Source organism: Atractosteus spatula, chromosome 13 (genome assembly GCF_055471065.1).
Source record: "Atractosteus spatula isolate fAtrSpa1 chromosome 13, fAtrSpa1.hap1, whole genome shotgun sequence".
Lineage (NCBI taxonomy): Eukaryota > Metazoa > Chordata > Actinopteri > Semionotiformes > Lepisosteidae > Atractosteus > Atractosteus spatula.
Window position 1 is genome coordinate 24,386,621 of NC_142718.1, and position 12,184 is coordinate 24,398,804.

Below are 12,184 nucleotides of genomic sequence, written 5' to 3' on the forward strand. Positions count from 1 at the left end.
CTGCTTACTCCTTCTTACCATGCCAGCAGATTTGGGTGTATTAAAATAAGTTCACTTACATTCACAAATGCATGCTGCATTCAATACTGTAAATGATGGCATTTTACTTTGGTTGGAGTTTGTCATCTCTACCCTTAAATGTTTTTAATATGACCTTGCCAAGGGTTCATATTTTATTGTCTTGGTGGTTTTAGTTCTGAGGTAGTATTAGTTCAATACTACCAATAATAGGCCTACTTGACCTAATGCTATTCAGCATGTTCCCCTTGGTTATAATTATGTGAATCAGGATTTCTTTGAAGATGATACTCAAATCAATGTCAACACTAAACCTAATGCCAAGGCAGCAGTTTCAAAACGTTTTCTGATATACAAGCTTGGATCACACACTTTTTAAATCTTAATTCTGATAAGAATAAGATCAATGATATTAGATCAAGATTCCTCCCATCAGTTATGTAGAACCAATTCTTAAACTTTGTCTTTTGATGAATTTGGTAATGATCTTCCATCCTGGCTATATCTTTAAACCTCATTGGGCAGAACATTTTAGTAACTTTTTAAGATTTTCTTTCCAGTTCAGAAACATTGCCCGGCTGGGGTATGTGTTTGTATCTGAAATACTTCATCTGTTTTTTTGTTAAAGTAATTGAATTCTTGCAATGCCCTACTTGCAAAGGGTCTCTAAAATTACCCTGAAGTTACAATATGTTCAGAACAATGTGAATCCTGACTACGTTGCAAACAAGTGACCTTCATCATTCTTGTCTTGCTATCCTTGCAATCCTTGAGTTGATTTTAAAATCTGTCCACTGAATCTTCCACTATGTAGAGTGATAGTGCTAACTACTATGGTATCTGTTTTCTCCCCAATATGACCTACACTTAACTGTTTCTAGTTTTCTATGTTCCCATTCTTAATCTACACTCTGTGTGTGACAGAACCTATTGTCCCTATGCCCCAAAGCTCTGGAATGCCATCCCAAAGAAATCAATGACTTGCGCACTTCTAAGTGTAGTCTATGTTTTCATAAAGGTTTTTTGTGCATATATTGTCTGTATGTGCTTCTTGGATTTGTAATTTACTTTAATTTCAATGTGTTATTTGTTCATATACTGTAAAGCACTTCTGAGTTTACTACTGTGTTATATAAAATAGAAAACCCAACTTGAAACAATTGTTGTCCCTCTGCAGTCAAATGTGTCAAGGCCAACGGTTTTAAGCTTTTAACAGTAAAATGAGACTGTCTTCCAAATATATATCTGCAAGAAAGAGCAACATTTTCTATATGAAACTATCTACAGACACATTCCTCATTGTTTATTCAGATGAACTGTATAAAATGCTAGCAAACTGCCATTATTTGAAGTATTATCATATCACTTGTTTAATTCATTCAGAATAAAAAAAAAACACCACTGTGTGCCTGGCTTTAAAATAAAACAAAAAGACCATTAAATACAAGTGTAGCAAACTCTTGTCATTTTAACCATTGCTTTGTATTTATTTGACAAAAAAATCCATTCTCACTTACACTTAGAACAGGACATTTGTAAAATACTTTTTCCTTGCACATTTAAACAGAAAATATCATTTAGATTAAAATCTCCTTTTTAAGAGCTGCAGGGTGTTGGTGGGGAAGACAAATGGTTAAGATCACTCATTAAGTTCTGTATCTTTTAGAATTTATAACCAGTTTTGTGTTTGAGCCTGACACTAGGTTTAACATGGTACTGCAGGATCTTTAATGTTCAAGAAATAATATCTCATCCAAAGAATGACATCTAGAGCTTACTTACTCCTCTCTTGCCCTCAGGCAAGTGAGCACCCTACTGGTCCACCAATTCTGAGTTTTGTTTAAAGATACTCTCAGGTTTCTTTGGTTGACAAGCTCAGAATAAAAATAATTCTTCAAACTAAAGTAACTACACTAAAGTTTTAAAAAGTAGCTGGTCTTAATGTTGCAATCAGGAATCATTCCAAAGATTTAAAATAATGAAAAGTGACCTTATTATACAGTTTCTATAAATGACCAGCCCTAAGTATAAATGGTACGAGTGGGACTTGAGTGTTTATACAAAGACTACTTACCTCTTACCTTAAGCATGAGATTGGACATGAAGGTTATGTGATTACCAAACTACTAACTACAAATGAGTGCAACACCTTTTAGATGCCCCTGAATAAATAACAGCTCTGATTACAACACTGTGTAACTTGTGAGACTAAATTCATAAAAGAAGAAGATACATTTTACTCACTGACAATGAAAACCAACATGCAAATCACCCAAAAGTAGCACATGGAGGGATAAAAAATGTGAACAAGAACAAAAGTTGCTATTAACCTGGTTTGTCAGAGTTGTTGGCAGTGACTGCAGTGGAAGTGGTGGAGGTGGTGATTGTCTTTGCGTTGTCCTTGGGAGAAACAGTTTTCTGCTTATTTTTCGTGGACTCCTGTGCTTTGAGCTTCTTGGCATGTTTACTGCCTTTGTAGTGTGCCTCGGCTTGGCTCTACAAAGGAGAACAAATGAACCATGCAATCAGGCTCATTTCTCACACTTTAATGCACATCATGGGTGGCAGTACAGAATAAAAAAAGAACTTTCAATAGAAGGCACCATTTAAATTTGCAGTAATATTTTAAAAGAGGTTTTTGTAATTGCACTTGATTTGCTGCACACATAAATGCATTAAATGCTAATCGTTTAAAAGGAAAAAACACTGGAGGGTTTGATTAAATTATCTCAGGAAACCTTATGTTCCAGATAAATTTAAAAATGTAAAGGTCAGGCAATGGATCTTATACAAACTGAAATATAAAATTTTCTATGCTACAAATATATTTTAAGACCCACATTTCGTATGGACCAGTATTTAAAGAATTATTATCTTGTATGATTTTTCATCTTGAATATGTTTATGATTGGGTACTCTAAGACCTTTTTACTAATACAAAAGATCAAATATAGTGTATATAATGCAGGTATGTTGTACTTTCTCATTTTTACTCTATTATATATCTATATATATATTATAATCTATCATGGTCATTTGGTCAACTGCATAATACATGATAAATTATCATGTTATTGATTTTAGAAGTATAGTAATGTTTTCTTAAATAAAAGAACAAGAGGGCTATAGCTTTGAACATAACATTGTGACATACAGTAGCTATATAACTAAGCATATTTTATTTATCTAATATGTGACTGGTTAGAATGCATAGATATGTTGCACATCAGATAGAATATTCACTGTGAAATACCTAAACATTTGATACAACTGCAAAACTACTCACATAACAGTATAATTCTAAATATTTTTATGCTTTATACTCTCAGAGAACAGGTCTTACATTAGTCTTAGACTGGTTTATATATTTGAGAGTGTTACAGTTTAGTGTATAGGATAGGTACAACATTATTATATATATTAACAATATTATATAACTAAAGAATGAGCACTTTTAAAGTTAATGTTGGCATTACTTTATTTTAAAGAGGAGCAATGGGAAGCCCATTACAGAAATTGTATCTGTTACTCCATTTGTGACTTACATGGTTTAATACAAAGAAAATAAAACATACTGTTCATGAGAATTTCAGCTATTGTATTATAAATCACAGCTGACAACAAAATAAAAAAAGATTTGTAACAGATGATCAGCAAAACAAATCAACTCAATAATAAATGGGTGCCTCTATTGAAAGAAATATATTAACTCCTGCAGTTAATATCATGTTTTTTTTTCTTTCAAAACAAAGGAAATCCATAAATAAAGCATGCTACTAATGTAATGACAAAGTGATTAGTAGCTATTGGTTTTCAGTAAAATTCTGTATGACAAGTTTTCTGTCATGGTTCATGCAGATCTATACCAAAAACATAAGAATAAATATAACCTAGGAACAAGGGATACCGTTCACTTTATCTAGTGAAGCAGGCTATGAATATGCAAGCACAAGCAGTTTGCAGGAATAGCACAAACATGACAAGAGAACACAAAGCTAATGTTGCATTTCTCTTTAACATCCAGTAAAATTATTTATACCATCAGACTCCATTACTGCTAAACTAGTCGTTCAAGTGACAAAAATGTGCCTTTATATACAAGAGTTCCATATAACCATGACGTACAGTAGCTTATATTACTCACTAGTAGAGTACTATCACTATGTATTATACTCTAAAAGTACCACAAATACGCTTAATATCTTACGGTGCAGTTTTTAGATATCAGTGATTTTGTAATAATTAGACCAATTTATAAGAGAAAACAGTTGGGATATTTGCAGTCAGTTTGTTCACATAATAGCATAATGAATTTTAACATATATATTTTGTATCTTAGAATGTTCTAACACAGAAGTGTATTTATTTATATATTTTGTATATTTTTGGAATCATTGCACTGTTGCAGAAAATTAAATTTAAGTACACATTCCATTTAAATGCAACATGTAATATTTACTTATATTGTTCATGCACATAAAGGTCTAATAATTTGAATTATTTTGCTTACATGTGAATTTCTCTGGGTTATAGGGTAAAGGTCTCAATGATTTCTTAATACAAAAATGTTTGTTATATTGATACTTTTTCTGATGATTTTGCTTATGTGGCCACCATATTGGAATGTCCAATTATGTCTAATCACTTGGCTCAAGGCTGGGAATCCTACAACCACACATGGGTGACAAGGAGCAAGTGTAGGTCCTCTGTCCTGTCCACTTCCAGACCATTCATCTATTTGACATGTTACAGCCTCCATAGCCCCGTAGAGGAGGCTCAGGAGGTACAGAGTGGACTGTAGGAGAACCTGTCTCACTCAGACAATGGAGGATAGAGGAGAAGGGGTAGTGAAAAGTTTACTGATAACTCTTAGAAGATAAGGGAAGCAGAAATCAACACTGCCACATTTATACAATACACATATATTAGTACAAATGCAGTACCGATAGCATTTTGGAAACAGGATGCAGAAATATGGACTGACTTGGAAGTAATTTGCAAGGATAATGTGCTAAAACAAAAGGAGATTTAAGTATACTCAAGAGAAAGGTTAAGATACTCAGAGCTAGTAAGCCTTTCTGCTGATATTTGCAAAAAACAGATGCCTGCAATGTCAGAACTACTACTGCCATTGATTCACCCCATTCAATCCTGATACACTGTAAAAAAGAACTGTTAAAAACCCACAAATCTGTATGCTAGTAAAGCCTGTTGATCATGGATATGCTTAAAATTCTCACTTCAGCATTTGTTTTCGGTGAACTCAATTTAAACACTTCCAATATGGCTTTTGCTAGACTCCCACAATAGCTTTAAAAAGCAGTGGGGGAACTGTGCCAGCCCTGTCAAGTTGGAAGAATCTCTTTTAACAGGTAATGACAAAATGCTGGAACCCATTTGTATTCTCTAGTTGTGTGTTAAGTTGACAGACTCCTAGGGCGCTCGAAGCACGGGCCCCTCTGCTGAATCACAGAGTCACACAGATGAATCAGCCAATTAAGCTGCATGAATGTTTTGTGCATTTACACCAACTGTCAAAAGTATTAGCCTTTCTTTCATTTTTTGTTCAGAAGTACAATCTCTATTGGGCCAAGAATGAAAAACTTTGCTTTAAACTTTTAATTGAAATCCCAATACAATACTTCCTGCTGAGAATCAAAGCAGTTTCACTTTGTCTTGGCTTAGCTTTAACCCCTTCACTTTAGTCTAAGCTTGGAAAAAGCATTTTTTCTTCCAAAAAAGGTTAGATATCAATATTTCTTGAACACATATTGAAATGCAATGTACAGCACAGGAACATACAGTACAAGTGCATTTTAAAAATTCCCAAACTGGTGCCAATCAAGTTACCTTTAAAACAAGCTAATTTCTGCATCAAATAGCCTACTTTAATTTCAACTTTATCAAATCAAAACCTACCTTCCAAAAACCACATCAATCCCACTAGCTACACTTATATAAGATATATTTGCTACAGCTATTCCACAGACATGTTCACCAAGCTGGTATGCATAAAGTCATGCATGAATAGAAGAAGAAATTATATTTCATGTAGTGTTTGATTTTCTTTGTGCATCTTACAGACAAACTCAAAATACCAGGTAATTTTTCCTTGTAAACGTAATTCAATCCATTTTTCTCAGAATTGCTAGTAGTTTCTATAAATTGATGTATTTGTGAACTCATTTCCTTATAAAAGCAAAGGAATTTTAAATATCATAGTTTACTTAAGAAAATATTTATACTTTAAGTGTTATGATACATTAACATTATCCATTTAATATTTTAATTTGTAATCTTGTGAGTAACAACATGGAGAATCTGATTTATATACCTTATTTAATTTCAATATGTGAACAATAATACCCCTTCTAGGCCAGGGTGAACAACAGCAAAATGCTAAGTACTACCATTGTCCATGACAGCAAGAAGTTGTAACTTAATGCACTAGACTAGACAGTTTAAAAGATGATGTTCTAAGCTAAAATTTGCTATAGATATTCTGTGTTCATACTTGATTGTGACAGAAAGCAACTGTTAGGGTTGATAAAAATCTAATTAAACAAAAGATAACAGAGGAATGGGAAAGAGATATGGAATTTGAAATAGTTAATTTGGAAAAATACAAAGCAGAATTGTGTTCCAGATTAAAGTTCTACAAATTGTCTTTTCAAAACATTAACTTCCATTATCAGTATATCACTTGTGTAAACTTGTAATTATAAATTAAATATATATTATTAAATTATAATACAAAAGATACTATCATTGGGCCATGAAAGCTTAATCAATAAACTTGCTCATACCTCAGGTTGTACACTATGGGAAGTTCAAGCCTGAGGCAGGTCACTAGCTGTGACTGCGATTCCTCAAACCCATGCACCCTATTGTCACAATCAGCACTACCTCCTATTCTATTTAGAAAATGCTTATGTACAGCTATTATGCAGTGAAGTGCACTAAGCTGATATGCATAACGTCATGCATGAATAGAAGAAGAAATTATATTTTTTGTAGTGTTTCATTTTCTTTGTGCATCTTATGGACAAACTCGAAATACCAGCTCATTTTTCCTTGTAAATGTAATTTAATCTATTTTTTCGCTTTGTTTATAGCTTTAATCCACTCTGCCCTCCTAGGCTTCTATCTTTTTCAAATCAGTATCCCCTGAGACAGCAGATTATCCTCTTATCTAGAAAGAAAAGCTCACTTTTAAATTAATCATACTTCATTCTAACTAATTGCAGCTACTGGAAACCTTAACATGGAAAGAAGACATCACTGGTTCTGAGCTCCTCTTATCATGTTACCTTTCAATCTTCTAATGCCTTTTAGACATTCCTATCTCATTTAAAAGATAAACATCTTGATAATAAATCACACTGTTTCTACTCAGCACATAGTTCACACTAGTGAGGCAACCTACCATAGCACAATATTACATAAAGCAAAAAAGCAATAATTGCTAATATAATGGTCAATGAGCACAACAATATACCTTCCTTTGTACACATCTAACTCACTCAAGGTCCTCCTATAGCTGTCTTCCATGGTTAATTGGTTAATTTATTTTAAAACTTCATTGCTTTCAGTTCAGTTGCAACAGAACCATAGTTTCATCTAATTAATTCACAAGGTACAATTATGCAGGGATCAGATAACACCAAATAGTATGTCAGCCAGGTGAGATCCATTTTCCATAGGTATCTCTTGTATCGTTTATACAATTTTTTACACATTATGTTTTCTTGCTATTTAATTATGTGAATCAGCACAGAACTGAGTTCTAAGAATGAAAAAGTTAAGCACCATAATTTAAAGGCCAAAAAGTCAGTTCAATAAAAAATAAAACATACAATATCCTACCTAGCTGTTGAGACTAAGTTCATTGCATTACAATTTTTTCAGAACACATGTATAAAGATATGCTGACAATGTGCCAAATATACTTTATCAATGAAGGTTTTAGACATGCATTTTGGTATACCTTAAAATGCACAAACCAACTCTGACTGAGTCTGTCCCAGTTGGGCATCAGGAGTATACACACTATAAATACCTGTGCAAACACTTACTTGAAACATCACAGTTCAACAGTACTGTGCTAGTAATTCTGGAGAGAAAGCAATGCAAACAGTAAAATTGTTTTCATTTCTGATTTAAAACTGCAAGGAAAAGTCAGTTCAAAGTCTAGATTTTTGTATTAAAGAAAGTTCAATGTGTTCACATTGAAAAGGATTGTCATGGAGGTAGGTGTTGTGACAGCAGCTTAAATAAAAAATTATGAAAGTAAAATCTCACTAATCAGGGAATATGGAGCAAGGTCACATATGTAATTTAATTTCAACAACTTGGTGTTGAAGAAATAAACAATACCTTAAAAGACCAATTACAGAAAAATAACACATACACAAGATGTACAAACACAAACTAATACTTACAGGCTACAATTTACAAGAAGAATTAATTGAGCTGGGCAGTCTGGTGGCACAGTGGTTAGCATTGCTGCCTCGGTTAAGTTTCTGGAGTGCCATCTGTGTGGTAATTTTTATGTTCACCCCTCGTTTGCGTGGGTTTCCTCTGGGTTCTCCAGTTTCCTCCCACAGTCCAAAGACTTGCTGGTAGGTTAGCTGGTTTCTGGGAATTCTGGGCCTAGTCTGAGTGTGTGCGTGTTTGTGTCTGCGTGTACCCTGTGATGAGCTGGTGTCCTGTCCAGGGTGTATCCTGCCTTGCGCTTGCTACTTGCTGGGATAGGCTCTGGTTCCCCCATGACCCTATACTGGATAAAGTGGTTAGAAAATGGCTGAATTGAATCAATCACCTTAATCCTCTCCCACTAGATCCCTAACACTGATCTTAACGCACCTAGAAGTGGATCTTTATAAGGGCAACTTAAAAGTTTACTAAACAATTCCCCACAGATGAGCAAGCCCTCTAAACAGATGCTAAAAAAGAACAACTGGCAGATCTTAAAACAAAAAATTAAAAAATTCCAACAATATATAGTTTCCCCCAAACTTAGTCTCTTTAGTGTTCAATTCCTGAAAGCTTTAGGCTCACCGTGAAGGAATCCAGTGGTGAAGGAGGACTGTATGTGCTAACTTGTTCACTCCTAACTCTGTTAGATGGTTATCTTCTAGAAAGTTTTAGCATGATATATTTGAGTTAGTGCAGCGAAGCAGCTGGAATTTGGAAAAGTCTGTGTCAGAGTCCCTAAGCCACTAGAGGGTGGCTTAGGGACACTCCAACAAGTAAATAAATTCATACACGGAACTGAATGCAGTTGATTCTCATCAAGTTTCTCTATAAATAGGTTTAGCACAGAAGAGTAGTTGTCTTATGCTGAAGTGAGATAAGACTGGTAAATCTTGTGATGAGACAAGTACATTTGGTTTGAGTTCAGTCTTGTGGTAAGACAAAACCTGGGTTAAGTTAGTTTTAGAGTCTGCACAGAAGTGTGTTTGTTACTGATAATGCTCAGTGCTCGCTCATCGTCTCAAGCTGAAAAGAAAATTAAAGGAAAGGTTTAGCTACCCTCTCTCCAAGAAGCCAGTGCTCCCTTGAGATTAGAGGCTGAAGTTCTCTGGTGCAAGGAGCCACATCAGCCAATGGTTCAGGCTGAAGAAGCCCCATAAGGTTAAGACTAAAGGGAAAATAGAAAAAGACACTAGGTTCTGACCATACAAGGGTTATTGCACCAATATCTGGCCTTAGAACCAGCTCCATATTTCACTATAGCAAAGTGGGCTTCATGTATGAAAGTCCTCTCACAATAAGTTGAAGGTGTCATACCATACTAATTATAAACACATTACCCACTTTATCTAGTGATCACAGACACACTAGATTCTTGGGCACATGAGTGAAGTTTCCATTTAAAATAAAGGACTAATTATTGTAGGTATTTTAAAGACCCACCAGGACACAGCAATATACACACACACAAACATACAGTAAACCCTTGGTTTAATGGAGTAATGGGGGGAAGTATTGTCCATTATTGCTGAACGTTTGTTAAAACATGTAGCCCCAGAACACACTATTCTATGAGAAACATATATATATAATACATATATGATTTCTGACTCTTGACTTTCTTGACTTGTTTTTTTTAACAATTGCAATTAATACAGTCAACAAAAATTACATTTGTGCCTTTTTTCTCATAATTACACAAGGTTTTTTATTTTATTTCAGATTTTATTATCAGTTGTAAGTACACTGTAGAACATTCGCTAAAGTATGCGAAACACAAACAACACCAAATCATAAGCAACTGACTTTCCCCAACATGGCACCATTGGTATTCCTAAATTTTCAAACTTACGTAGTATTTATTTTTACTTTGTTTTATTATTCGTCATTGTTGCAGGAAAAGTCCGGTGTTTTTGATTTTACAGACAAAACAGATTGTCTCTTAAATCTGAAGTCTGTTAAAGCAAAGCCTGTTAAACCAAGGGTACTTATATACTGTACATTTATTTACATACTTATCAGTACAGGACAATTACAGTGGTACACTATCAGGACTTTCATATAACTCTTGAAATATTTAACTTCAGATTTGAAATACTTGATTATTAAGAGATTATGTCAAATCCTGTTCACGTGCTTACTGTAATATACATACAGTATATTACTCAAAAGCCCTGGTTTTATTACATAAGACAGTCAAAGACATTTTTTTATTTTTTCTAAATATGTTGTCCCTGTTTGTCTGTGTGCATGACAGTGTGCGGCAATGTGCATTTAAACCTAAGGACACAACCAAAGAGTCACTGGAGTATGGAACAAGCTACCTAGTTGTGTTGTTATAGCTGATACACTGGTTTCTTTCATCTCTGGATGAGATCCTAGGATTGGAGATCCAATTAGCCTTGGAGGGAGTGTGTAGCCAATGCAGGGTGGCATTTTTTGAATGGACCTGGAGGAGTTTGGACATTCAGCAGTCATGAATTATGTGGACCCCACACAGGGGTTTTTGTAAGTAAAACAAATGGCTAGGGATTCTGCAGAGTGAGAGCATGTACTGTAGGTCACAAACAGGCAGAATACAAAGTAAGAACTAGTTCAAATATGTATCTTTGTCATGGGTGGGCATATACACTTGCTGAGTAAAATCAAAAGAATATCAGCAAAAGATATAATTCTTCTAAAAAAAGAACAGTGTGGAGAATCAACATACACATCTCCTTAAATTAAAATACTTGGACATTTTTGGAACGATCATTACAAATAAATAAAACAGTATTAAAAGGATTAACATAAAATATTATACAATTAGATTTTTTCAATATTGACAGTAGTTTTAATGTGATGTACAACTACCAGTATGCCCTGCTAAACAGATGTGCTCTAAACAAAGGTACCCAGAGGGACAAAGCAGATGTATGAAAAAAGTGTTATTTTTGATTATGATTAAGCTTCAGTTAAACATTAAAATCTAGACGTTTCTTAGTTGTACAATTGTTCCATGGAAATGTCTTGTGGGAGAGTGTTTCAAATGTAAATGCTAGTTATTTCCAGAGTCAGAACAGCCCCACAATGAAACATTAAGAAGATTGTGCAAATAGCTAAAATCAGAACCAGGGCATCTAAGTAAATTACAAGTCCCATTTGTCCAAAAGAAAGGAATATTGCAATTTAACACTGTATTGTATTTAAAGCTGCCACTAGAGCCACTGTGCAGGTACCTGGGCCCTGGAGAGACTAAATTACAAACAGCTTTTAGTTCAGAGGAAATAACATTTGTTTAACATTATGAACACAACAATTAAGACAGTGAAATGGAGACATTGCACAAATGAACAAAATGAGTCTGTGAATCTCTGTTGTATAGGACTTGCCGCCAAACACAATCAACACATTCTGATATCCATATACTACTGCCAGTAACAACTCCCAGTGATCCAGTATACACTGGAGGGCATAGAAGACTGAGCTAATCAAGTTGTTTGTATTTGTTTTTGCTCAAAAACGTCCAAAAATTCCACTGCATGAATATTAGCTAATACCTAGTCTTTGCACAGAAAATTAACAGCAAAGAGACAGCATAATCCAGATACTGTAGCTAAGGACCTCAGTTTGTAATACACAAGAATGGAGACCAGTTTGAGTCATTTTCTCAGGGGTAAAATCTTCAAATCAGGATAACAGGTTTAAATAG

General features: G+C 34.4%; 1 protein-coding gene across 2 annotated transcripts in view; it reads right to left on the bottom strand.

The window, feature by feature from the left end:
• znf385b (zinc finger protein 385B) overlaps nt 1-12,184 on the bottom strand; it is an 85,992-nt gene that overhangs the window by 8,537 nt on the left and 65,271 nt on the right. For both annotated transcript variants that reach the window (XM_088930990.1, XM_088930991.1), the window contains exon 4: nt 2,349-2,514. In XM_088930990.1, coding sequence (XP_088787116.1) covers nt 2,349-2,514 — 166 coding nt within the window. The remainder of the gene's footprint in view (nt 1-2,348; nt 2,515-12,184) is intronic.